This window comes from Eimeria tenella, genomic scaffold (assembly GCF_000499545.2).
Source record: "Eimeria tenella Houghton genomic scaffold, Eth_scaff25, whole genome shotgun sequence".
NCBI lineage: Eukaryota > Apicomplexa > Conoidasida > Eucoccidiorida > Eimeriidae > Eimeria > Eimeria tenella.
Window position 1 is genome coordinate 149,133 of NW_013542365.1, and position 24,983 is coordinate 174,115.

At 51.3% G+C, this 24,983-nt stretch overlaps 5 protein-coding genes across 5 annotated transcripts in view; 3 read left to right on the forward strand and 2 right to left on the reverse strand.

Annotated features, from left to right (window-relative positions):
- Positions 1–4,740: 4,740 nt before the first annotated feature.
- ETH_00024745 (uncharacterized protein) lies at positions 4,741–8,123 on the forward strand (the record flags this gene model as incomplete). Its single annotated transcript, XM_013375060.1, has 2 exons — positions 4,741–7,348; positions 7,540–8,123. The coding sequence occupies 2 exons, from the start codon at positions 4,741–4,743 to the stop codon at positions 8,121–8,123; spliced, it is 3,192 nt and encodes a 1,063-aa protein (XP_013230514.1).
- Positions 8,124–9,505: 1,382 nt separating this feature from the next.
- Positions 9,506–10,973, reverse strand: ETH_00024750 (nifU protein, putative; the record flags this gene model as incomplete). Its single annotated transcript, XM_013375061.1, has 4 exons — positions 9,506–9,624; positions 9,935–10,082; positions 10,394–10,485; positions 10,826–10,973. The coding sequence occupies 4 exons, from the start codon at positions 10,971–10,973 to the stop codon at positions 9,506–9,508; spliced, it is 507 nt and encodes a 168-aa protein (XP_013230515.1).
- A 2,072-nt stretch (positions 10,974–13,045) lies between these two features.
- Positions 13,046–15,946, reverse strand: ETH_00024755 (sec1 family domain-containing protein, putative; the record flags this gene model as incomplete). Its single annotated transcript, XM_013375062.1, has 2 exons — positions 13,046–13,442; positions 13,599–15,946. The coding sequence occupies 2 exons, from the start codon at positions 15,944–15,946 to the stop codon at positions 13,046–13,048; spliced, it is 2,745 nt and encodes a 914-aa protein (XP_013230516.1).
- A 1,266-nt stretch (positions 15,947–17,212) lies between these two features.
- On the forward strand, positions 17,213–20,539 carry ETH_00024760 (uncharacterized protein; the record flags this gene model as incomplete). Its single annotated transcript, XM_013375063.1, has 9 exons — positions 17,213–17,404; positions 17,534–17,779; positions 18,109–18,246; positions 18,695–18,855; positions 19,112–19,154; positions 19,310–19,452; positions 19,655–19,701; positions 20,124–20,188; positions 20,459–20,539. The coding sequence occupies 9 exons, from the start codon at positions 17,213–17,215 to the stop codon at positions 20,537–20,539; spliced, it is 1,116 nt and encodes a 371-aa protein (XP_013230517.1).
- A 3,442-nt stretch (positions 20,540–23,981) lies between these two features.
- Positions 23,982–24,983, forward strand: part of ETH_00024765 (cysteine repeat modular protein, putative) — a gene marked incomplete at both ends in the record, with an annotated part of 29,543 nt that continues 28,541 nt past the window's right edge. The window contains 2 exons of the mRNA XM_013375064.1: positions 23,982–24,325; positions 24,560–24,834. Of these exons, the coding sequence (XP_013230518.1) occupies positions 23,982–24,325; positions 24,560–24,834 (619 nt within the window). The remainder of the gene's footprint in view (positions 24,326–24,559; positions 24,835–24,983) is intronic.

The window sequence follows — 24,983 nt, forward strand, 5'->3', positions numbered from 1 at the left end:
ACATCGCAGCCATAGAACCAGCTCGTGTGGATCTATATAGCTTATTAGGCATCATTCGAGCTTCACGTTCGTCATTGTCACGCATAATAGCGCAGCGCCCTCACCAACTCCACGACTCAGTGGATCTGCCTGCGGTGTATGCCACAACACGTTGCTGCGATGTCTCCGCGCCGTAGCAACTTGTATTTCTTGGGAAATAGGCTCATTATTTACTTGACAGCTTGTCACTGCGGGTCAGTGTTGACCAGACACTGCCAGCACTCCGCACACAGAATAGCGTTCGCGCCAGCTTGATGCGCGCCAGAGCTGAGACCGAGCATTTTGAAAGGAGCTGTATATATGCAGTGTATGCGAACTCTGTGTAGGCAAAAATGTCTGTATATGTACGCAAATTTCTATGAGGAGAGGAACTGGATAGCAGCGACACAGTTGGGGAGACGCAGTAAGAATGTGGTGCATTCCTGCTACGTAAAGGTTCAAGACTATTTCCCGAGCTCCAGAACACGCCAAAAGAAGGCTAGTTCCCTCTGTTTTTTTTTCTATGACTCACAGAGGTTTTTCACAGGGCAGGTTTGTTCATAAAATAGTCGCGACGCTCCAGCTAGCGGGGCGCACCCGTTCCTCTCCATGACTGCACCTCCATTTTACCCCCTAAGTTGCACTGGTGGTCATTCCCACACGAGCAAGAGTGGCTCAGGATTAAAACTTGAAGAGTTTCGGACGACGTAAAATCCCAGTGGTCAACCAATCACACAAGCAAGCAGTGTCAAGGCCTGGGACACTTGACGTGGTGAGCTGTTTCTTTTTCCGCCTCCGCAGCAGCGTAGGCCATGGAGCTCCAAAGACAACGTTTACTCGTGAGTATAACTGAGATTACCTGTGGCAGGTAATCATTGTATATCTATGTACGGCACCGCCAGAAGCATATCGAGCATCTCCTGCTCGTCTGTGCACACCCTGACGTACCTCAATAATGGTAAGGTCGCATCCGATGCCGCTCGGAAGTGAAGAAACGTTAAAGGCTGGCCTCGTCTTCAAGTATTGTGCTCAACAAGGCCAAGTCACAGACGATTCATGTTATATCTACCGGTGCAAAGGAGCCAGATTAATAGAACAATGAAATTATGCAAAGCATAAGACTAGTGGATCGTTACAACAGTATTAAATACATACTGGACCGCAACTATGATGGATGGAAAAAGTCCCGAAGACCAAATGAGAGTCATTCCACAGTTGCCAAATATGTTTAAAGTGTTTCTTTCCCACCTGCGGTTGAAGCCTAGACCACGTAAGAGAAATGCTCTTCATTTGCATGACAACTTAGGTAAGTCTCTAGTGTCTCAATACTTTGTTTGTCGGAGCACATTAGCGCCACGTCGGTCACCTGTTTTTCAATTTATCATGAGTGAGGGAGGTCAGGCGCAGCAACCATACACCAGGTAGCCTTCCATAGTCGCGTGCCCGTCTTTTGAAAAGATTATTACCTAGCATTTCACTGGGAAATGTTGCACTGCAAAATAAATGAGCGGATATGTACACAAGCAAACACGTGCGTGTACTACACAAAGAGCAGGCCCTTCTAAGTGCTGTATGCAAATGACTATAGGCACTCTGTACCCTTGCAGAGCTTGTGACTTTCTATGAATTCTGCGTAGCAGATAATCATGGTGGCAGAGGCCAATTGTTTTCCTACTTCAGAAAACGAGATACCTGCAACGGATCTGGAACTGGTGTAATAGCCGTACAAGTAGAAACCCGCTAGCTAGCAAATACAACCGGCCGATACATGGCAGGTGAGGGCAGACGAGCTGCGGAAAACTTCAGTCTCAGTGGGCTGCCTGCACCGATGCAGTGTCCGTCCACAGTACCCCACTGCAATCCGCAGGCTTTAGCTTTACTCAGACAACAGCGCTCGTTGCTACTAAGTACACTTCACTTTTCGAAACAAGAAGGAATGCAAGCAACCACATAAATCTGAAGATGGAGGAGCCAGGCGACAGGCAGTATCCACGCTTGCTCAAGTCGGCCAACAAGGAAAGGATTGCCATGGAAGCAAGAGCTTGGAAAGTCAAACAAAAATTCGCCTCATCTGTTTGCATAAAGCCTCCAAATTCTGCTGATTGAGAGACGTGGCCTTCCGATTTTGTCCCCCAAGTGAATCTCATGGAGCATTATGCCCAAAGAAAGCAGCCAAGAAATACTTGATCCCCTTGAAGTACATAAATTAAGGCTAAAGTAAAATCTTTCGTATTCTCTGCAGATACGAAGAGTCCTAGCTACCGAAACCCTGCAACTGCTGCGCTTCGGCGGTTATTCATTTCCTTGAGCTGCATTTTCATTATCGAATTTGAGTGCCCGCTTCGTGAACTCTGCATCGAAAGATTTTGTCCTACATGGCGCCTACTCTGTCGACAGACATAGTTTCACTTGATGGAGTGATCAGTCTCTTGAACCTCGCGACGCGAACAGCTGTGTGCGCGTAGTCTTGGCGAGCAACCATTCTACAAGAATCGACGCGAAACTCAGGAACTTCAAGTACTCGAATGTTCTGAAGACTCTCTGCAAACCGATCAACTTTACGCTCAATAGACTGCTCGTAAACTTTTATGTGTCGTGCAGCATCTGGTGAGGGTGCAGATCCTTGGGTCTGAACTGTCGACGCATACTATCTTAGTGCGAAACCACGAGGTCTCGTTTTGTACGTGGAGGCTCGTAGTAATTGTCGCTGACCGCATCTACGCAATACAGTTCTCGTGGCTGCCACTAGCGGAGTCGCTGATTGTATGAAAGATGGAAAGCACTCCGCTAGGAGCCCTACAACGTCAAATGGTTTGAGTCCTCAATCTGCGTCATGCCTTTGAGCATTAGGGAAGTGGGGCTGATGAAAGAGGGTAGTCGCGTGGCAGTGCTTAGACAGTAACACATTTGGGTATGGGCTTGCTTTTGCTTCAGGCGCCTTTAACTTGGACGATTCCGTGCCCTTCAAGTTAACTTTACTCCTAGCATGTTATATGCGTCGATTACTATTAACTGCAGACTCGATTTGTTTTTTACAGTAGGTTTTGCAGTGACTAGAACAGCTCGGTTCATTCCTAGCAGTGCCTCCAGAACACATGGCCGAGCGCGGTGTGAACTGCGCCCCTGTTCAAGTGTTGCGTTTGTGCTGGCTGCTGCGCGCGATTCACGGTAAATTTTTTTGCTAGAGCTCACATACAGCCCAAATAGAGGCGATTTGAATAGCTGCTGGGTAGGTAGTGAGTAAAGCCGCTGAGCATCGCTTGTGTTCGTGTCTCGCAAAAGCAAAACGGTGCTTAAGCGGTGCCCAGACAGCTGCCACGCTTGCATTTCTTCCGCGAAAAAGTAATAATCAGAGTGCTCTAGCGCTTGAGGGGATAAATAAATGCATATGGTGCTGGAATGAAGAGGACAGACAAGAAGTGGCTGGGCAGGCAACGCCGTGCGCCGTCGCCTCATCGGGTTGCGCTCTGCCGCCGACAGCCGATCTGTCCTTAGACTCCCCTAGGGGTCGATGCCCCTTACCGCACAACGTTCTATGATTATCTTTTTCAATAAACGCATTTATTATCATCTACAAGGCACAATTTTCCTCCTTCTTCTCATTCGGGCGAGCGGGAGTCGGCGATGCTCATGGCAGCAGACGTGAACGCACGTCGTTCCTCCTTGCTCCTTTTCCTTGCATTCCCTGTCTTTCTGAGGCTCCCTACGTCCTCAGTTAGGCTTTGATTTGCCCAATTTTGCCAGAAAGGGGTATAGTTCTCTTCAGAACCGCGGGCACAAGCGAGAGACAAGTTGCCAGACATCCGAGGGGCCCTGCCCTGCCACCCACTTGCAAACAACTCAGCCTTTCTACAGCAGCGCAATAGGCAGTACCTAGCTGCCTTTTTGTCGCCTGACTCTTTACCTACAGCTGGAATACTTCACTGCTGCACTATTTCTGCTTTTTCCAGTCGGAACGAACCCTGGTGGCTGCCGGACGCCCTTGGATTCACCCCCAGGCCTCGACCGACCGTGGGACAGATGCATCGTCCTGTTTGGCCGAGTGCAGTGAACACCCCCTCTAATGGAATTGAGAGCCTTTTTATATTTCCCAAAGTCTGCAAAAAATAATCTCTAACCCCTCTTGCCGACAGAGAAAGACGACTGTCACGGCACTCCGGCACCTTGCAGCCTGTTGCACGGGGGTCCGATGTTGAGTGCTGTCCGCCAAAATTTGCTTATCTGCGTCTTGAATTCATCATATCACCCATCAATTTTTGTAATTCCATTTGTATCTTTTTTTTCATATTTCTTTTGCCTCAACTGCACAGCATCGCGCACACCGCAACTGGGGTGTATGCGCTGCTGTCGATATGCTAGCCGTCCACATCCGCATATTCTCCCCTGACACTTGAGCTTTGCCTTTCAAAAGGCTCTCCTGGCCTTCTATATCATACTGGGGGCTCTGGAGGGACTTGCACGTGTCTGCAGAGGCCGCATCACCACATCGCACCCTCCTCCTGCGCACCACCAGCTACACACCTGAACACATCAGAGGACAGTTTCGAGGCGTCGACAGCCTGGCGCTGTCGCGCGCGCTCCCCTACACGACGGCAGAGCTGCTGTCTGTTTTTTTCGGGTGGAGTTCCTGTCACGAGTCGTTGGTAGGCTCTACCAGCATTGTGCGTGGTGGCCTATCTCAACTCAAACCCCACGGCGACCTATATTTCCCTTTATGGAAGAATGGAAGATCACAAACTCGCCGTCCCCCTCTGCACACTCGAGGTGGCGTCAACAGGACTCTCTAGAAAGGGTCCGAGTGGCAGTGTAGAGCAGCAGCAGCAGCAAGAAAACACTGCCACGGCAACTGTCTCTGCGGATTGCTCGGGTTCTGATCTGCATTCATCTCGTAGCTTGCCTGCAGCATCTACGGCAGATTTGAAGGCCGAAGGATGCTCGCGGCCGAGGAGAGATGCAAGCTCTCTGGTATCTACACGCCGCAACTCCTCCGTGTTGCAAGATGGGATTCCGCCGTCAACCTCACCTGACGGCAGCTACATTTCTTCTCCCTTCTTCTCTGGCTCACCGATGGAGTTTGCGGAGACGCTGCAGCCCCGCGTGCTGCACGCGGCCGCAGATGTTCAGTGCTCACTGTCTACCCCATTAGAGAAATTTTTCGATGCTCTGGATTCTACAGACATCCCGGTGGGTACCCCCTCCCCCTTGGCCACTGTCTGCACACACCATACGACCTCTCCAGCAGGAGAGGCCTTCCCTCTTAACGGTCCGGGGGTTCAGGAGGGGGAAGACGCCGACAAGCTGCGTCTTACAAGCAGACTTGCGCGCACCTCCACTGCAGAAACCACCAACAGCAGCAGCGTCTTCCCCCTCCGACAGGCGGAGACTAGCCCGGAAAAGGAACCAGAGGGGCAGCAGTCCTTTCCCTCAACAGCGGCGGGCCGCTGCTGCAGCAGCAGCCAGGGTGAAAAGTCCCGCAGTACCTCCTCAGCAGCAACAAGTGACTCGGGGCTGCTCGAGAGCAGCTCCTGCGCTGAACTGCCGCAGCAACCAAGAGCTCCGGAGTGCGCGCAGAATCAGGCAGAAAAAGTCCTTGATACGAAAGACTGCTCGAATAGAACTGGGGCGAGGGAGGAGCTGGCAGCATCGGACGCAGATCGTCTGCTGGTGGACTTCCAGCTGCTGCTGATTCTTCTCTTCGACCAAGTCTGCAATGTTGTGCCAGGACTCAGGCGGCAGGATGGAGGCGCCTTCTACTATATGCATCTGCAGCGCATTGCAGCGGGCCCCCTCCACCCAACCCTCGCAAGCTACGCCGACGTGTTGCTGCCCATTTGTAGCTCTATGAATTTCTTCTCAAGCAGCAACAGCAGCAGCAACGATCAGCGGACTTGCAAACAAGACGAACAAGAAAGTATCCTATCAGTTGCCCTGCGGCACTTAGCCAGGCATGGAACTGTTCCTGCAGCCCCTATTGCACAGATGGTGGCAAAGTGCCCGGCAGTTGTGTTCATGCAGGTTGTCTCCGCGTTGGAATGTATGTACAGCTTGCAGCGGATCCTAACTCCTGGAGCTCCCGACCCTCCCCCGAAAGTTTCAGAAGAGTTAGACCCTAAGACCATTTGGGGAGATGCCGTGGCTGTGGCTGAGATGCAAAAAACGGCTAACTTTTCAGCCGAAGACTGCGTTTCTAGCTCTGTGCATCCCAAATGCCCATCAGAGGACGCTGGTTCCAACCCTTCTTCCCCACATCCTCCTGTGCTTCCCAGTCGCCCCACCAAGCGGGCTCGCGCCGCCGCAGATCTTCTTGCGACACGGAAGCAGAAGCCTACAGTGACGCCTACGGCTTTGCCTGAAACTGAATGTGAGAGCCGTGGGGTGGCCTCGAATACCTCTTTTGCAGACAGTGCGGCAGCCGATTTGATGGTGGCTGCAGCTGCAGGGCCTCCACGGATTGCACAGGCAGCGGGGGAAATAGCGAGCGATTCAAGGGTTAAATCCTCGCCGACTTTTATCCCCGCTAGCGTCAACAAGAGACGCCATCCAAACGTACAGGCGGAGATCCTGAGTTCTTGTTGTCCAGAAAGTTTGGCACAGCGGGGCACGCGGCTTTTGGGGGAAGTCTTGCAGAAGCTGCAATGTGAACAAGCCATGAGGCAGCCAGTGGGCAAGACACAATCCCCGAAGCAAGTGTTCAGTGGGCCAGTGGATCAGCCAGAGGGTGCCATGCGCCAGCGAGATGCAGCCTGCAGTGCTGCTGCCGTCGCGGAGGGGGAAAGCGACTCAGTTAGCTCCGGCAGTGCCAGGGGCAAACGCAATATGTCTGTGGTGGGCGAGCAGTCACTGGGTGAGGCCTTGACACAGTTTGCCGCTGTACAGCAGGCAGCAAGAAGTTCAGTATCCACAGTAGCAGCAGCCGACACGGAAGAGCTTCAGAGCGACGCTGCTGCAGCTCCAGCTGCGGATTGTCAGCTCAAGAAACACGGATATGGGCTCCGCCGGGGAAACGCGAAGAGGGGCAGAAAGGCGGTTGATGAGGGACTCCCCAGAAACAGGACTCGGCTAACACCTGTGAAAGGGCCAAACCCCCAACAGTCTCGGGGTAGGGCTGCAGCCCCCCTGTCACCGAGTGAAACTCTGCAGCAAGAGCCAAATCATGCCCTGCCCCCTAGTCTCACAGAGCAGCTTATGAAGCTAGCTAGTGGAGCTGAGGGTGATTTCCCAGCCGCTCTGTCCTCCACAATGCGAGGAGTCTTCTTCAACAGATCGCTCAATAGATGGGTTTGCACATGGTCGAGAAATGGAAAGGAATATCAGCGATCTTGGTCGGCCGGTACGCTACCCATGGGCCTGCATGCATCAAAAAATATGCGTGGATGCATGTATGCACACACATGTGCTTGGAACTGTGTTTGCATGCGTGCATCTGTGCTGCCACAAGCGCGATTGTTGGCCTGGCATGAATGCAGTTTGCAGTTGCGGCTCCACAATAGTCTGTATTGCTTGTTGTTTGTTTCGTCTTAGGCAAATACGGCTATGAAACTGCGCGGGGACTGGCAATGCACTGCCGCCTTGAAAAGTTGCTAAGTGGTGAGGCCCACACGTTACAGAAGGGCATGTTGGCAGTTTTCAAGCCCGTCATAAATCCCCAAGTGTCCCCCGCTGCAGTGGAAACGGGGAACTCGGCAACGAAACCTGAAAACAGTGCAGCAGACGATGCAGAGCGGCGGAAGCCTGAACTGCTCAGAGCGCGCTGTGCGCCCCGTGCTGCTCCCCGGCTTGACAGCACAACTGGAGAAGCTGAAGGTGACATGGGTGTCGTGAAGCCTGAAGGAGTTCAGGACTCCGCTGCAGGCTCAAGGCTTCAGCAGACAACTGGGAGCCGCTCAACGTACAGCGACATGCTAACTCTGATGAACCAAGCAATTAGTCGGAAACCAGGTGGATCCACAGCTGAAGCAGAAACCAACGACGCCGCGACCAAGAACGCAGATTCTCGGGGAGGGGAGGCACTAAGCGAATTGGTAGACCCGTCTGTCGGAGAGCACTTCTTGGCTGCTGTTGCTGCAGCAGCAGCAGCGTGTGACGTCCCTGGATTTGAAGACTAGTCACCAACGACCCCACGAGGCACGTTGCGATTGTCTTCCAAATTGTAGCCAGCTTAGACGAGGAAACGCTACAGAAGGCCGTGCAGCTGCCGTCCAGTGCAATGTACGTACGTAGTACACAAGCTGAACTACGCGAGCAGCCGCACATTGCCAGGGCCAGTTTTTTTGAATGATTTTTGACATCGCATCTGGCGCGTGGGAGAGAACGTGCTGTTTGTGGAATCGCTCCGACTCACTCATTGTTGTTTGGCGACCCCGCAAGGACTCGCAGCTGCGGAAAGCCAAGCGCTGAATCTCAAGGAAAGGGAAAAGATCGGACGGGATTAAGGATGCACTGACTAAACGGGAACCCGACATCGGATTGGCTTCGTGTTCTCTGCCTCCTGAGCACGCTAACGTTACCCGCCACCTGGTTATGTCAGTGGCAGCAAGCACATCTGTGCTGCTGCTGCGCTGAAAATCACTGAAAATTCCCGTTGCACTATTAACGACTAAAGCCATCCTTTGTGACGCATGGGAGCCTCGCGGAGGGGCCCCGGCACCCAAGTCACTTTGCAGTTGGTCATCACGTAATCTCTAAGCAGAGGCGCACACGAGAAGCGCGGAAAAACGAGTGCTGCCCTCTGCTCTGTTTCGAGACATTATACAGTGCCTGGTTTAGGCAATCCTTTATCTACGTCTTTCCACAATATCTGGGGAGCAAAAGACCAACTGTCTAGCGATAGGGTACTACGGTGCCAAGGCAGTGCAAAAATACTAGTCACACCTACACTGCGTACCCAACATCTGCAAGCGCACTCAAAAATGCATAAGGTTTCAAAAATCTGGGGAAACTCAGCACCAAATCAACGCACAAAGAGGCGTTGTGCGCTACATAATTATAATTGTGGCAATGTATTAAACATTAGTATGTACTGGGCTACGAGATTGGCTCTTGCCGGCCAGCTGCGGCCCCTCCGTGCCGCTGTGCGATACTGCTGGGAATAACGGAGCGTAGCATCCCTTGTCAGTTCGGTGATGGCACGCTATAAAATCGGCTGTTGAGGTGTGCAGACACCTGGCTGCTACATAGCAGGGCAGCAAAATCATCAAAATCTCTCGCAGTTCTGACGCAGTATTGTGTTCCACTTCTAGCATACACGCCACCACTTCACGCACTCCCATGATTACAAATAGAATCTACCGCTCCCGTCCTCGCCAGTCGTTTCCGCCTCTCCCGCCTACGTCCCATCCTAAATCTTCAACCTTGTGAAGTATCTGAATAAAACAAAGCCGCGTCTCTTCAGGCCAGCAACGAGCTGCAGATTAAACTCTGCTATAGGCAGAACACGGTCTTCGCTGCGTAGGTACATCTGTTGTATCACCATAGAGCGGCTTCAGCCTCAATGCTGAAATTCTTTGGTCTTTGGCTTCTTCCTGTTGTAGTCATCGATTGCCAACTTCACTGCATCCTCCGCTAGTAAACTGCAGTGAATCTTGACGGGCGGCAGGTTCAGATGTGCTGAGGATCGTACAGAACACCGTTTTATTCACCTATGCATTAGTCCTTCCTTTTTAGTACTTTATTCCTGTCTACAGTTAAAATGAATGAAGAAGCTTCTATTGTGCAACACGTATGGGCAAGCATACATGCAAACAAAGAAATTGTCCAGCAGCTCTCCCTCGCAACTGGTGCATGCATATATCTACTCCGCTGCCACAAAGTTCCAGGCTGGTTTTACTCTCATCAACAAACAGCGCGCATCCATTCATGTGTTCAGATCATCTGTAAATCGACAACGCTATTCAGTCTGTTGCCGTGCCCTGCGCACACGCAATATCTGTATTGCGTAGCTTCAATGCTTCTTCTGTGGTTTTGCCCTTGATCAGCTCCGTTGCATAGGATGAAGACGCGATAGCCGAGCCACAGCCAAAAGTTTTGAAGCGTGCGTCGGTTATCTTTCCATCCTCCACCTTGACCTAAAGCACCAAAGTCAAAACACAACACGATTTGTCGTGCTTGAATAGAATTTTGTAGACGATTGTGGATTCCCTAAATCGTTGCAATCTAACGTGATATTGCTGCCAACAGCAGCGAATTCCACGTCTCGTAGGGAGCTGCGCTTGGTAACCAGACAGAGAACCGTGGTCCTAGTTCCCAAAACTCTCAAAAGTCTTCTAAAGCTGCTACACAAATTCGTTCCTTCTGAGCGGCGGGTAATGCTGTATAATGAGAGGCGAGCTCATCAGGGCACTGGGGGATGGAGCGCAGCCGAGGTTCTACCAATTACCTGCAGTTTTATTACATCCCCGCAAGCAGCTTTGCCCACTATGGCGGTTCCCACTTTTTGCTTATTCTCAGGATCGTTCATGTCAAATGAGCCTGAGCGCATGTGCTAAAATTTTGTCCCTACACCTTAACCTGGACAACTTAAAACACCGAGGGTCGTGGTGCTCTCCGGGCTGCCGTTGGTAAAAAAAAAATATATGTTCCAGCATGCACTTCACAATGTGATTAGGGCTGAAGCTCAACAATAGTCCGCATCATGGTGCAAAAATCACCTAGTGAAGCTAATAAAGACACCCAAATGAACGAACAGGCCATTGAAACAGACACAACAACCTTTGGACTACACATTTTGCCTGTAGAAGTGCAAAGTACTGAACCAGAAGTCCTTAGCTCTATGCTATGGATCCTGAAGCAGAGGGCCAGCAACACGTACCTGTATTCCGAGGGTTGAAGAAGTGATCGTGGACTTCCTTGCTGTACCCTCTGCGATGGCCTGAAGCCAAATAGGGTTGACTATATCTGGTCACAGCTTTGGGCGGAAGACACTTGATAAAACCTCTGACAGCCGTAAGAGGAATCATCTTGGCGGGAAGAAAAACGGAGAGGGGCTTCGTCATAGACAAACAACAGCCTGCTCGTCTGCTCTGCTGAAAAGGGAAAACACGAGACAATTTTCACTTCACAAGAAGATAATTGGGCAAGATTACCAAAAATGGGCAGATAAAGGAATGAAAGCTGGAGCAAATAGTTCACTGAAGCTCCACCACGCTCGCAACAGTCCACGCGTATGCTTCCTGAGTAACGAGCGGATGTGGGGATTAACTTGATTCAGTGTAGTTATTTCTTTTCCTATACTTCAAAAATAAGAAGACAGAATTTCGTTTGTTAGTGACTCCAATGAAAAATATGCACAGGAGTGCACTACAGAGCATGCAGAACAGATTAACACAGGCCCCGAAACATCACAGTAGGCCATGTCAATCTGCAATTTCAAAAGTAAACCAAAGCGCAACACCGCTGCAATTAGTTGCTGCACTACTGTTTAAAAGAGTCCTATGCAGCTTCGGAAGTTAATTAATAGCCTCCTACTGGTCTCATAATCAAGAGAGCGGCGCATCGGTGCAACCAAGTGGTACTGGGTGATGACGATAACAAGCACCCGCAAACCGAACTAAATCACAGGTGTTCTTTGGTACCCTAAGCAACAGGAAAGGATGGCGGTCCGCACACGACCTCGCTATGTACCGTCGCTGTATGTGTTGCGCCAGGCCGTCGCAATCCCTCAAGTGTCGTTCACCTGAACGACGTATTTCAATGTTTATTTAAGCCAGAAGGCATCTACCTTGCTTCAGCTCTATCTGAGCCCCGGGAGAACCGCAGCTCAGGCCTCTAACGCTGTCGCGGCGAGGCGTCCAAGCTGTGTCTGGCTCGCTCCCACTTTGGTGTTGCTAGCGTGTACATGTAGCCTTCAGTGCATGGGTGCACACAAAAACAGTTCTACTTAAATATATCACATCTTACAGCCAAGGCTGCCGCCCACGCTGTTTTCAGGCTAGAGTTGTGATCCCAAACTATCCAAGTGCAGCTTCATTCGAACTACGGTAAAACATTGAACCATTCCAAGGGGGCACATCTCTGAGAAGAGACGAACCTTTCGTCACACAGTAAAATTTCAATAAGGGCAACTGTCACACACCGCCTCCTTGCCTCAAATGTTCAGGAAGCTGCACGCCCACCAAGCCACTTTGGAAGGCAAAGGTCTTAGAGACGGCCCTCTCTTTCATGAGCAGGGTAAGCGCAGAGTGCCGATTTCTCGAAGAGTGAAGTAGTTGGCGGACTGACAACAGGACAGTGAGCGTGATGAAAAAGTATGTTGGAAGAGGGGAAAAGTGGGGTGCTAGCACCGAACTAACAACAGACTAAAAGCGAATACGTGAGAACAAGTAATTGACAGGCGGACAACGGCAGGGGGAGGCAAAGAGACGAAGACGAAAAGCACGGTGTGCACCTCTATGCAGAGATACGCTGACGGAGCGTTGCTCCACGCCCCAGGTATAATTTAGTATCTTTGCTGCGAGCGCATATGTTATAAACGATAACTCAACAGCAAAAAGGCAAACGTTGCACACACAGGGTCTTCCTGCTGTTGCAGCTACTGGCATATCCGCTGTTGCAGCACACTGGTTTGCCGCAACGGCTCGCGGCGGCTGCTGCAGTTGCTGCTGGCGCAGGTCGCTGGTGTAGTTATTGTTGCTTCTGCAGCTGCCGCCAGTGCAATATCATGATCAGCAACGGCCGCTGCTCCCGTTACTGTCGCTGTTATACCTGTTGTCGGTATCGAGAGTGGAACCTGAACAGGTGCATTGCGCTGCGCCTCCTCTCCTTTGGTTGCTGTTACAGCAGCGTCTTTGTGTAACTAGTTTAAAGCAATGCCCTGCATTGCATTTATCCTTGCTAGTTATCACTTTGTTTTTGCCGCGCTTTCGTAATATACTGGTGGATTTGTCTGTTTTTTACAGATGCTTGTCTTCTATTTTTGTGTCTGCTGCCTGTTGTTCGTGCGTCCTGTTTGTCTCACCGCCAGAGTCTCATCTGTCCAATTCTTGCCCGTATGTAATGTTTCCTGCACCCTCAGCTACACTGACCGGTGCGCCTAGTCTACATCATCAAGCATGCAGTGGAATAGCTGTCTCGTGTTGATTATTTCTGTGGTGAGGATCAGGTATTGAATCCTGGTGTTGGGAGGCCTCCTGTCCGCTTTCACTTTCCCGTCTCTCTCCAACTCATTCAGTCTTCGTATTGCCGCTATCTCTGCATGCGACACGCCCCCTATGTACAGCACCAGCACCAGTAGCGGGGGGGCAGAAGGTGTGTTACTGCCCTCACCCTGAAACTGTTGCTTCTGCTGCGTCACTGGTGACTGAAGCTGCTGCAGCGCTGGCGGTTGCGGCTGCTGCTGCCTGATTTCCAGGGCAGGGCCCCACATGCTGTTCAGCACACCAGGGATGGCACGCCAGCCCAGAGGCGTCTCGTGCAGTAGCTGCAGCAGCCTGCCCGTAGAGCGCATACCAGCAGGAGAAGCAGCAGCAGCGAATCACCGCGACTCATTCGCTGCACAAAGCGCAGCAGCTGCTATCCAAACGGAGGAGTCAATAGTAACACATTGCCTGCATACCACCCTGCTGCTATACATCTGAGCAGCTTACCTGACTGACAGGGGTGAGTACCCGGAGCAAACGTACGCAATGCCTTGCATGGCTTCATTCTCTTCGAGCATGAGTTGGCACTTGTCTCTGACGAACCTCCATGCCTCGGGTCCCACGGCCGCTGCAGCGCCCTTCACTTTTTTCTGTGAGTTCTGTTCGCGAAGCAATCCCACTCGCTGCAGATAGGCTATGCGCCTCAGCTCGCGAACACCGTGCTGCTGTACCAGACCGTGCAAAAGCGGCTTCAGTTGCGTCGGTTTAATGCCACCCCCGGTGACAGAGGCGAGGCAGAGAAGTCTGTACACCTCATGGAGTGTGGTGGCAGCGGCGGAGCAGCAACCAGAAGCAGCAGCAGCTTCGGTTGCTGCTGACTCGTCAATGAGCCGTTCAAACGCCTCTCCTAAGTTGTTGCTGCGCTGCTGCCCGGGCAGGAGAGCTGCAGGGCCTCCGCCTCCCGAGCCCTGCAGCAGCTTGTCTTCTAGGCAAAGCCTGTTGTGGAAATTGGGGTCCTTAAAGACGGCTGAGACGAAGGAAGCTAGCTTGACATGCAAACTGAGTGATGCATGTTCTTGCTGCTTTCTTTTGAACTTGGTCATAAAACAGCTTATATCTTCTATGGTCCGCAAGCCGTCCTTCTGAGTGTATGTCTCTTTTATTTCACTAGCTATTTTGTGTAGCTTTGAACCCACGAGCGACTGGTGGCAGTCCCGTAGACTCATAAAGAGACTGTCCCCAGCCAGCGAAACCCTTTGTCCTCGGCCTCGTTCGATCAAAATTGAGCTACCTGGGCCAGGGCTGCTGTTGCTGCTGCCGCTCCCTGGCAGCGGCTCGCAAAGCTGCTGCTGCGGCTGCTGCTGTTGCTGCTGCGGTTGCTGCTGCTGCTGCTGCTGGAGGATGTGCTTGGGCACTTCTACGCCTGTGCCGTCCACTCCTAGGATGGAGTCGAGAAGTCCCTGGTAGGTGAAGTCAGTGCAGAGAGGAGAAACGAGGTCCACTCGACGGTCAAAAAGCACTAACATGTGCAGTAAGTGAGGTAGTGCCAGAGCCGCTTGTCCTGTGCAACCTGATGCTGCTGCTGCATCACCCACCTCCGCGCCCAGAGCCAAGCTGCAGCCTGCCGACACGCCTGATGGGGAGACCCCACAGTCCTCAGCGTCTAGGACAGAATATACAGGGGGTACCTGCAGGGCCACCGGCTCCTTGGGACTTGCAATGAGGTTAAGGCAAGGGTCTTGTAGCCTTTGCTTTTGCTGCTGCTGCTTGCGCTTGAGAATCAGGAAGTCACTCACGGCTTTCGCGGCGCTGCCAATGCAGCGCAGGTTTGGGATTAGCTGCTGCCGCTGCTGCTCCTGCAGCACGTCTATTGCAGCGGCAACGCTGCGGCATAGAGACACATCCCCTTGGCCGTGGTAAGCTCTGAAGAAGTTCGGTATCTCTAAAGACAGCACGTCACGGTCAACCGGGAAGAGCTTCAGGGGGCAGTGCGTCACCACCACACAGTCTGGACTCACGCTACTGCTGCCGCTGCTGCTGCTAAACGGGGTTCCAGCGGCTGCCGAGTTTGTCGCACCAAGGGGGAGCAGGCTGTTCCCAAGGTTTGAAATGAGCGCAGCCGCAGCAGCAGGCAGGGAGGAGGCACCGTTTGCTGCGCCCGTTGCTGTTGCTGGTGCTGCAGGTGTACAAGCAGACAAAAGACGCCTAAGCTCACTTGCTATGTAATCCGACGGCTCAGAAACCAAAACGACGACATATTTTCGTCCACTTTGCGACGAGACAGGCGGAAGGGGGTACCGCCACAGCACAGCGTCGCTGCTGGTGGGCTGGGACACTCCCTGTGGTGCGCGGGCAGCCACACCTTGAAGCCCCCCAGCGGCTTTTAATGAGGCCTGAGCCTGAGGAAAGGAACTTTCAATATAGTTTATGTGCTGTATAATTAGTGGGAGGCGCGAAAGGCGCGGACGGCAGAAAAAAAGGACAGTAGGTGCCACTGCTGTTTGCTGCGGTACTGAAGTCAAACAAATGGGAACAGCCTTAAGAGCGAAGCAACGGTCTACGCCATGCTGCTGCAGGGATGATGCGTCCACAATGTGAGAGACAGGGGAGGCCAGGCTGTCCTCAAGCACCAACAGCTTGTGGCCCTCAACGGTGCTTAGCGCATCTAGGAACATACGACGATAGTAAGCAGATACTGCTGCGCATGTCTCCATCACCACATCGGAAGCCTCATCGGTAGAAGCTCCTTTGGCTGCTGCAGGTGTGGGAACACCAGAGCTGCCGCTAGGAGGGGAAAATTGTGGGGTTTCATTGTGTTGGGAGCTATGTGCACTGGCTGAAAGCTCTGACGGCATCAGGAGGGACCAAGGCAGCCTTTGACTAGTTGGACTGAGACACTGACCGCACACGCGTGCTCAGGGAAAATTAGAAACTAATAAAGCACAGCGTAAGCATGAATCCTATTCGATCACACCGTGGATGACGAAGCAGAATGGGGGGCTGTAGGAATGGAGACATGCACGGGATGTCCGGATGTTGGGTTGCTGTATTTAAAGTGATTCTGATTTGGCAGAAATCTCAACAGCCACAGGAGGGAAGAGGCAGGAGACGAACACCGTCGGCGGCGAGCACTGCTGTCCTGACTGTATGCCTACTCCCATCCAATTTTGAGCGCTTCATCACATTTATTTATCCCAAAAACCAGGGGAAAAAATAAATGGTTTTTCCTTGTTCTATTTGAATTCACTTTCAGCATTTGTAAAGCACGGGGCTGTTTCACGGTGGGCCTGGAGTGCATGCGACCCATGTCTTCCGGGGTTTCCTGAAACAACCTTGTGTTCTACGCATTAGATACGTTGAGTCTCCTAATCGGCGAGTTTACGCTGAAATGTAACTTTTGAACACCTGACACCCCACGGTAAACTGCCTCTCCTCAAGCAGCCAGACGCAGTCGTCTCGGCTTGAATTTCATCAGTAAGAAACGGTTGTTTGAAGCCATTGGATATTAAGTTACTTGGTTTCAGAATCATGCACTTACTGTGAAGCTCTGAAAATGCTTATGCAGTTGCCAAAACCTGGACATGTAGGTCTTGTGGATTTGAACACTCCGACGCCTTGCGTGTTTATGGCATCACTGCTTGAAATATACTAGTTTAGCTGCCCCAAAGCTGTGAGCAGCATAATGTATTCAAATTATTCTCCAAACGGAATATGGGCCCAGTGCTGGCGACTACGTGCAGTTTGGCGTTTCGTGCAGAGTGGTCTGCCTGCTGTTTTCTTTGCTAATGAAAAGATTAGCGGGTGCTCTTTGCCTTGTGTTTCTGTCCATTTTGAATCTTTCAGGACCTGAGGGACTCACAGAAGTGGCTGTGGCGCAGGATTAATCTCTTTACCCTTCTTTCCGTTCCCACAACTTTGCTTCTTCTACATTGTTTCCTGTTGCTCTTTGTCTCTCACACCTCCACACTTCTCCCTTCGAGCTCGTCACAGTGCTACCCAGACTCAAAAGCGCTAGTGTGCGTCTGACCGAGTATTTACAAGACTTTCTTGATCGTCGCCCCATGGCCCGCGACTTTGCGCAATTTGCCTCAGTTTGCCCCGCGTGACTAGCAGGAACCAAAATGTCAAACAAGAAGCTGGAGGCACTGAGGGAGGCAGCGAAGGCGGCGGGCCTGAGCCCCTCTGAGGAGAAGTTCGTCTGCTTTGACTGGTCCGCGAGTCAAGAGTGGCAGGAGTATCTCGCCAGCCTGTACCCTACCCCTCCTCTGAATAAAATGCTCAAATGGAAGAAAAAATTTTACAAAGCGCATCAGGTCAGCTATGCGTAAACTTCACACCCTTGGTGTATCATCTGACCGCTTGAAGTTCTCTGGATTATGCTTCTTGTGCGTATACGCTTGATTGGCCTTGTGTTTTCTCTGTTTCTGCATTCGTCTCTGTAGGACGCGGCCTTCGACATTAACAGCACAAAAGTTGATGACGTCTTGAACGGAAACTTCAGCCCAGGCGTCAGCTCAGGCGACAGCAGTTGCAGCGGTAGTTACAGTGGCCCTCGCATGCCTCCATTTTCACGGCCTATTGGTTCTCCTCCCTCTGCTACTGTTCTCAAAGTGCTCTCTCCTTTGACGCTATTCTGCCTCGTCGCCGGCATGCTCAAGACTGTGCTGGCTGCTGCTACGTCCCGTAGAGTGAGACAGTTTAAGCAGCAGAAACGGCAGCGTTAGCCACAGCTATATCTGGGGCGTGAACGATACAGCAGTAATGACAGGAGCACCTGCAGCATTGGCATTAGCTGTGGCAGCAGCGGTAGTGACACCAGCAACGGTTGCAACTGGAGGAACGGCATGTGCTGGTTTTTAAGCTCCATAAACCACCAGCGTGAACTCACAAAACGCCTAACAATTAGGATCGTGCGTAATAGCTACGTACACATTGTATTTACGGCCATATGTGCATTGAGACAAGACGATGCGTAGCGTTATTGAACTAGTAAATGTTGTGTCATTTTGACCTCTAGGATCCCATGGCCTCCCTGTTGCTGACTGGAGCGCTTCTGCTGCGGTTGTACGGCTGCTTTGGTCTGCCACCCATCAAATTTTGGCCATTGTCCCAATTGGGGGACTCGATCGCCAACGAAGGCGTGCCCTACTTTGAGGTATGATACCAAAGCTTGATCGAACACACGAGTTGATGGCGCATGCGTGCTACTGTAGCATCCGCAGCAGTACCATCTGCTGTAGCTGCAGTGGCAGCGTATGTAGCAGGCAAGAGCTTTGATGGTCTATGACCATACACATTGAACAGAAGTATGGCGTAGGTATGATTACGCAGTACGCGTTGTAGTTGTGTCAGAAAGAAGGAAGAATATGAGCTCATCTTGGCATGATGGACGTGGTCACGATTGCAGTTTTCACGTGTCTTCACCAATACTAATTGTTTGACCTTGTTTTGTATGTCTGTGTACTTATATATCGTTCTTTCTGTGGGTTGTTTGATACCCGTCCGTACTGTTTGTTATGCTTGTTTTTAATTTGCACGTTAATTGCTGCCTCCATATAGGATTACTTTGTGCATTTACATGCTTCGTCGATGCTACGTCACAGCGCGTCCTACAAAACGATGCCATGCATGGCGTCCTGTTCTCTTTACTTACGGGCCTCATGCCGAACTCGTTGCCTCTGTTGGCTTCTCCTTTACTGACGGGCAGTCTAGTGGCGGCCTACATATTGCGCGAGGGCAGTGGCATGCTGTCGTTATTAAAAAAGTGAGTCCTTCTGTTTTTATTACTATAGGCGCTGCCATTATTTTCAACAGCAGGCGTCAATTTATCCCGCCGCGTATGTCGGGAAACCAGCTCCAGCAGCGCGTGTGTTGGTGCCTGTTGCAGATAGCTAGACATTACTTTGCGTGTACTGTTTCGTTGCCTAAGGAGCTACGATCGAATGGAACCAGAAATATTATGATGGCAGTATTCATCTTTTTGCTCTGCGTGTGACTGTTTTGTTGCACTTTAATTGCAGCATCGGTCCCGTGCAAAGCTTCACGTCAATGATGGATCGAAAGGTGGGCAAACAAGAGACAGCGATAGAGCAACAGACAGTGATAGAGAAATGCAGAGGTGTTTTGCCGTGTTGCGACCAAAGAGGGATGGAGAGGAATGCGCATTCCGCGTCTGCAATACTTCTTCCATGATTTGTCTCTCCTTTTTGCGTTTTCAGAGGTTTCAAATTCTGCAGCTGCGCGCGGACTTGGAAGTTTACTTTGGTCTATTCTTCGTCGTGTGGTCCCTCCTAAGGATGAATGTTTCTTTGTCGGAGTTCTTTGTGCCTGCTTATCTTTATTGGCAGCTGCAGAAAATCAGGTGACTGCTCTGAACTGCATCTAGATTCCCGTCTTGTGTGACAGTGACACCAAAACGAACATTCATGGCTGGGCATTACGACTTTTGAGGGACGTGCATGCAGTTTGAAAGGGTATACGTAGAAAGAAAATACGGTAAACTGAGCGTACGGTTGATTAAGGTAACTGCTGTTGTGCTCACTTCTGCTCCATTGCAAACTCAGGTTTCAAACTTGCCCATACACTCAAGCAAGTATCCGACGGCTTGATGGTATGTCCCACATCACGGCCATCAACTTTGAATATCTACCCTCTGAATTAAAGCAGCTGAGGGTATTTGGGGCATTCGGGCTACGACTTTAGGTGGAAGGTTAAAGCTAGGCCAGCAATTTGCCGCAATTCTGCATGGGCGCCAGGGAATACTTACCACGGTAGTTGCCATCGGTTATTTCCACATGTCAGAAAACTAAAGCTCAACTGCGGTGAACGCAGAATTAAATATTTACTATTCTGTAACTTCGCCTGAATCCACAATGAAGGGCCCGTTTCGTAAAGAGCCTGGGAATCCAGTGGCAAGCCCGTTGGCCTTTGTTAAACCGCGTGTGCCTTTGTCATCAACCGTACAATTAGGCTCTATTCGGGACACATGTAATGTTGGATTACGCGGCATTGTTCGGTTACGTGGCATTGCAGGTACCATCATGGCGCTGACCAATCATCGTGCGTGCCCTGGGGTTCTCAGGCTGGTCTACGAAAAAGTGAGAACTGCCAGTGTCCATGCAACTACATTTTTTTTGCACTGACGCACGTATTAGGCTTTAAATTTAGGATTTTTGTATGATTGAAAGGCCACGTGTAAGCCACGACACCATGGCGTGAGACGCCCCAGGGACTTTTCGTCTCGGCATTTGTCTTTGTTTGCTTCCTGTCGTTGTGTGTCTGCGGGATGGCTCTATTGGCTCCTTCCCGCATGCTAAGGAAGCTAGGCATTCCGCCAGCTGTCTCCTTGTTCTGCATGTTTGACGCAGGTCCGCATCTTCTGCATCCGCCAAGTGCAGCCGCCAGAGCCTCCAGGTGGTCCTCGCAGCTCATTGTGCACAATTATGTGAACATATGTTTACATTTATCGCCCCTTATGCCTTTTGTTGCCCAAGAAATCGGATATAACAGATAAAAGAATAATAATAATACACGGTACAGGGGCCGAGGATCTTTACTCCACGAGGAACTCGTCGCAATTGCATAAGGTAGTTGCACGAGGATGGGCCCTCTGCCGCTGCGCCACTGGCTTCTTTTTGGCACCAATCTGCGTAGTTAGATCTTTTTGCACTTAAGCGGTGATCTGCATTCCCGTCGGGTTGTGGTGATCAGCATTCAACTGCCAGCAGTGCCCGGTAATGGCGCTAGCCGCCTAGCAGACCAGCGCCAAGACGGATGCGTTCACCAACTAGGGCACTGAGCCTAGAGGGTTACGTTGCCGGTTCCGAGACGGGCACATTCATTCAAATATATGCACTAGAATGGCCCTTCCAGGGAAAGACTGGCTCCTGTACATAGTCGAAAGCTGCTGAGCTCCAACGAATTATCCAACGGTTGTCAGTTCATGCTGGTAACGCAGTTTTCTAAGCTGAGAATGTAATCAGGCAGGTACATTTGCACAGCTTTGACTTTGGCGGGGAAAGTGGTCGCTGTTTGGACAGTGAAGAGGGTCTCTCCCGGTATTGGGAGGCCCCAACGAGAACTTAAGGAGATGTGGCTCTAGTCCCCTTCCAACTTGCCGCAACGCAAAATGTAGAACGCGCAGCCAAGGGGCTTGAGGATAGGTGTACTGTCTACGTAGCGCTGCGGTGCGACACTGAGTGGCATAGATGCATTAGACCGTTCCCTTTTGGTCTCCATTGATTGGTTTGTTTTGCACGGAAAGTTTTTGTTTTGCTGCAGCGCAGTAAATGGAAGGCACATCAGTTGCAACTGGTGGGCTAGACTGCCGTTGAGCTCCACCAAGGCACAGCTCCACAGTCTTCATCGCTTCACGACAAAACAGCAGAGCCTACGTACAGCAGATGCTTGAGCCAGTTATATTCAGTACGCATCCGTCGGGGCTAAGTGTTGGCTTGCATAGACCGAAGCCGATTAGGATTGTTGTTTCTAGCTCCGATGTGTCTGCTCTGTGAACTTCACAGAAAACAATTTTGCAATGGTGGCACCTAGAAACACTGCACGTGAGGGGCCAAACGCCCTGAGAAAGAGAACAAGCGTCTTCTGCATGGGGCAAGTTATCTGCATGAGTCGAAAACGAACGCGGTAATACAGCACGCAGCAATTACCAGTCATAATTTCGGTGTTGAGCTCTGCAGCACCCGGTTCGGCCTGCGCTTAGTTGCTTACCGAAGTGGTGCCTAGAGAAACAATGCCTACCAAATTGGTGCCTAGAGAGACCCAAATCAGTGAGTCGTCGCAACGCAATATCAGGCGCATATTTTTTTGTGTCCCGGTGGCGGTGGACGGCGCTGTGCCTCTCCTGGAAGGGCCTTACCAGTGTTCCGCCATGACAGGGTTTCAACGTTGCAGAAGGTGTGCCTCAATATGCTGTTGGTTGTCGCACTGCTGAGAAGTGAGCCTCAGCTGCTCCCCAAGCCCTAGTGTACTTGAATTTTTACTCACTCTGTGGAGTGGTGAAGGACTTTTCCTCAATATGGCGAATTCACTGGAGGGCTAGTGCTCCCGTTCTGCCTGATCACTGACTTTTGAGGGCATTTCTTCTGTGGATCTCTCCGCATCGCACGGAGGCCCCTCGAGTCCCTCACCAACACTAGAATGGTGGCTAGTACTGTATCCATTTGCCTTTCTTTGTATTGGAGAGTTGATTGCTCTGCAATACGCCTAGGTGTGGAGTTCCCTTACGTTGACGATCACACTGGTCGTCCGCGGGCTACCAGTGGAACACATCTACACGAAATGTGTGTAAGGCAACAAGACGGGAAGGCCGAACTGTTGACTCTTCGGTTTATAAATGCCCAACGCATGCTAGCCGATACGGTCAAATTTCTTCTTTCTAAGGTGAGGGGTGCAACCATGCATTGGGTGCACGCACATTCAAGATGCACGTCCGTGCTTGTGTAGCTTGATTGAAGTCTCACGACTGCGGCCGATTGCTTTTGTTTTTGAGATCGGTGGCAATTTATTAATTCTGTATGCACTTATAGTCGCCGTTTATTGTGCATATTTGGCGGGAACCACCGCTGGCGCCGTAGTACATGTGAATGAATTGTCACGGGCGGCTCGTCCAAAAGCAACTTGTGAGTTGTCGAGCCCAACGTCGAAAATTATAAGCAGTTTCACTGTAACATTTTATTTCTTTTCTTGGTTTGTCTTCGCTGCGTTTCGTCAATATCTTTGGGGCCAGCTCGGGTGTTCTTCACCCGTCCATGCGACTGTGATCACTACGGCCCTTGCATGCGCATGAGGCCCGTTGCGAGAGATTTTTCATTATTTGAGTCTATTTCGCCTCTTAAGGATAAGTAGGGCCTGCTTTACAACTGAAACTACACTACCAAGGGATTTCGCTACCCGTGAAGTGTAGCTGCAGGCACATCCTGTGAACTAGCTCTCCTGCATGTTTGCTGTGTCCTGCGTCTTAGCTGGCAAGACGTTTCCTGGCCGCACTACTTTCTCAGAAGGAAAGAGTAATTGAGGGGCTAGAGAAGCAAGGAACATGGGGTGTCGCTTCGCTAACTCGAACGGCCGTGTGAGGCACAACGAACCTGTTGTACATGTCCCATAGGGAACAATGCACGCGTGGGATGTCCAGTGGCTCCTCTTTGTTTTCCTTTCCTAGCACTGCACAGCAGTTTTTCTTGTCAACAAGCGTGCGGCAGCAGCAGCAGCTACACTGCGCCTCGGCCTAGACAATTGCTAGCGATGGCGCTCCCCCAGGAGGGCGCCTCCTCGGGCGCTGCTTGCTGGAGCCGTTGCACGCGAGGGAATTTTCATCGCAAACTCGGCGTTGCCTCCGCTTCAGGCAACTCAGGTTTTGTCACCGCAACCTCGGCGTCACGGGGTCATGCAACTCCGCCAGCCCCAGTTTTTGCTGCACCAGAGGCAGCTGCGTCAAGCCTTAGCCGTCAGGCGGTGTCTCAGCGCTCCTACAGTTTCATAACTCGCCGTGGAGGGGGGACTCGCAGCGGGAGGCACTCTTGGGGCTGTATGCATCGCTTCGTTGTCTTATGCTGCGTAGCTGTCACCCTTAGTCAGAGTCTTTTGGGAGTTCAAGCAGACAAGGAAGCCCACGTGTCTAGTCGCATGGTAAAGAAGGAGCCTAAGGGTGTTGTAAAGGGACATAGTGCTCTAATTAGAGGTAAACAGGCACGACGCTCTTTTTAGGTGGCCCATGCTATTATTGGGGGTGTCCATGCGTTTCAACTGCACGCTTGACAGCGCTGCTGTGGGTTATGTAGCTTGTGGCACCTTTACAGCTCACAACAGCTGTCATCCGCACAAGTGCTGGGAAGTAAAAGTGGGGTTTATGCACTGTTGGCATATGGTGGCAACATGGGGGGTCTTTCCACGACTGGGGCAGTTATTCTTAACCCGTATAATCAGGACTGTGCTTCACGCCCGTGTCTCGGAGGAATTCGAGCTGGAATTTACGCGGTGCGAAGCAGTTTTGTACGTTTTACGTCTACAGACACAGGAAATTCAGTTCCGTCTCTCATTGACTTGATTGAAAATCGAAAAATCGCCTGGGCAATTGCTAAATCCAGGCGGACAGACAGAATACCGGCAATTTATTGTAGCAGTGCTATCTACGGCGACGTGGAGACGGACGGGACAGTGTCGGTGACGCCGTCGGAGGCACCTAATTGCCGGAGTCTGTGTCGAGCCCTTCTCCACAAGTAATCGTTGAAACCCTCCTTTGTTGAATGGTCTAGTCTTAGAATTTATGTCACATGGTTGGGCTTTGTTTGCCCCATAGCTTTTTTCTTGCTTGAGAATTGCCCGCCAATTCTTCTGGCTTTGCAGAGGAGGGTAAACACACATTTGCTAGTCTTTTTTTTATGTCACTGAAGACTCCGTTGGACCGAATGCGCTGGCTGGGTTGTCGGTGCGCGGGGTGGATGCGCCTACAGACATGGCCAGTCTTGTTCGTCGGCTGCGGATCCCTACAGCTGCGTCCTACAGTTTCAGTCGGAGCTCTGGATGCCTCAGGAGTATAAGCAGCACTGCAGATTCACGCCGCCTTCTGTGCAGCAGCCAGACTTCGAGAAGAGCATCTGCAGCGAGGATTGCATGCGTCGAGGGATGCAGGCTTGGCTCACTAACCTCCACCGTGGTGACCTATCGTGGCAGTCCTTTGTGGAACGTGTCCCTTCTTCCTGCTCTTTCAAGAGTACTCACGTTACCGGTAAGTCACACTCGTTTCGCTGTTGCAGAATGAGTAGCCATTAGTGCGGCGGTTGCCGGCAGCTGTAGCAGTACTAATAGCAGTGCTAGTAACAACAACTGCTCAAGGGGTTGTGGGTAAGGCCTCACTGGTACACAAGCTTCGTGGGT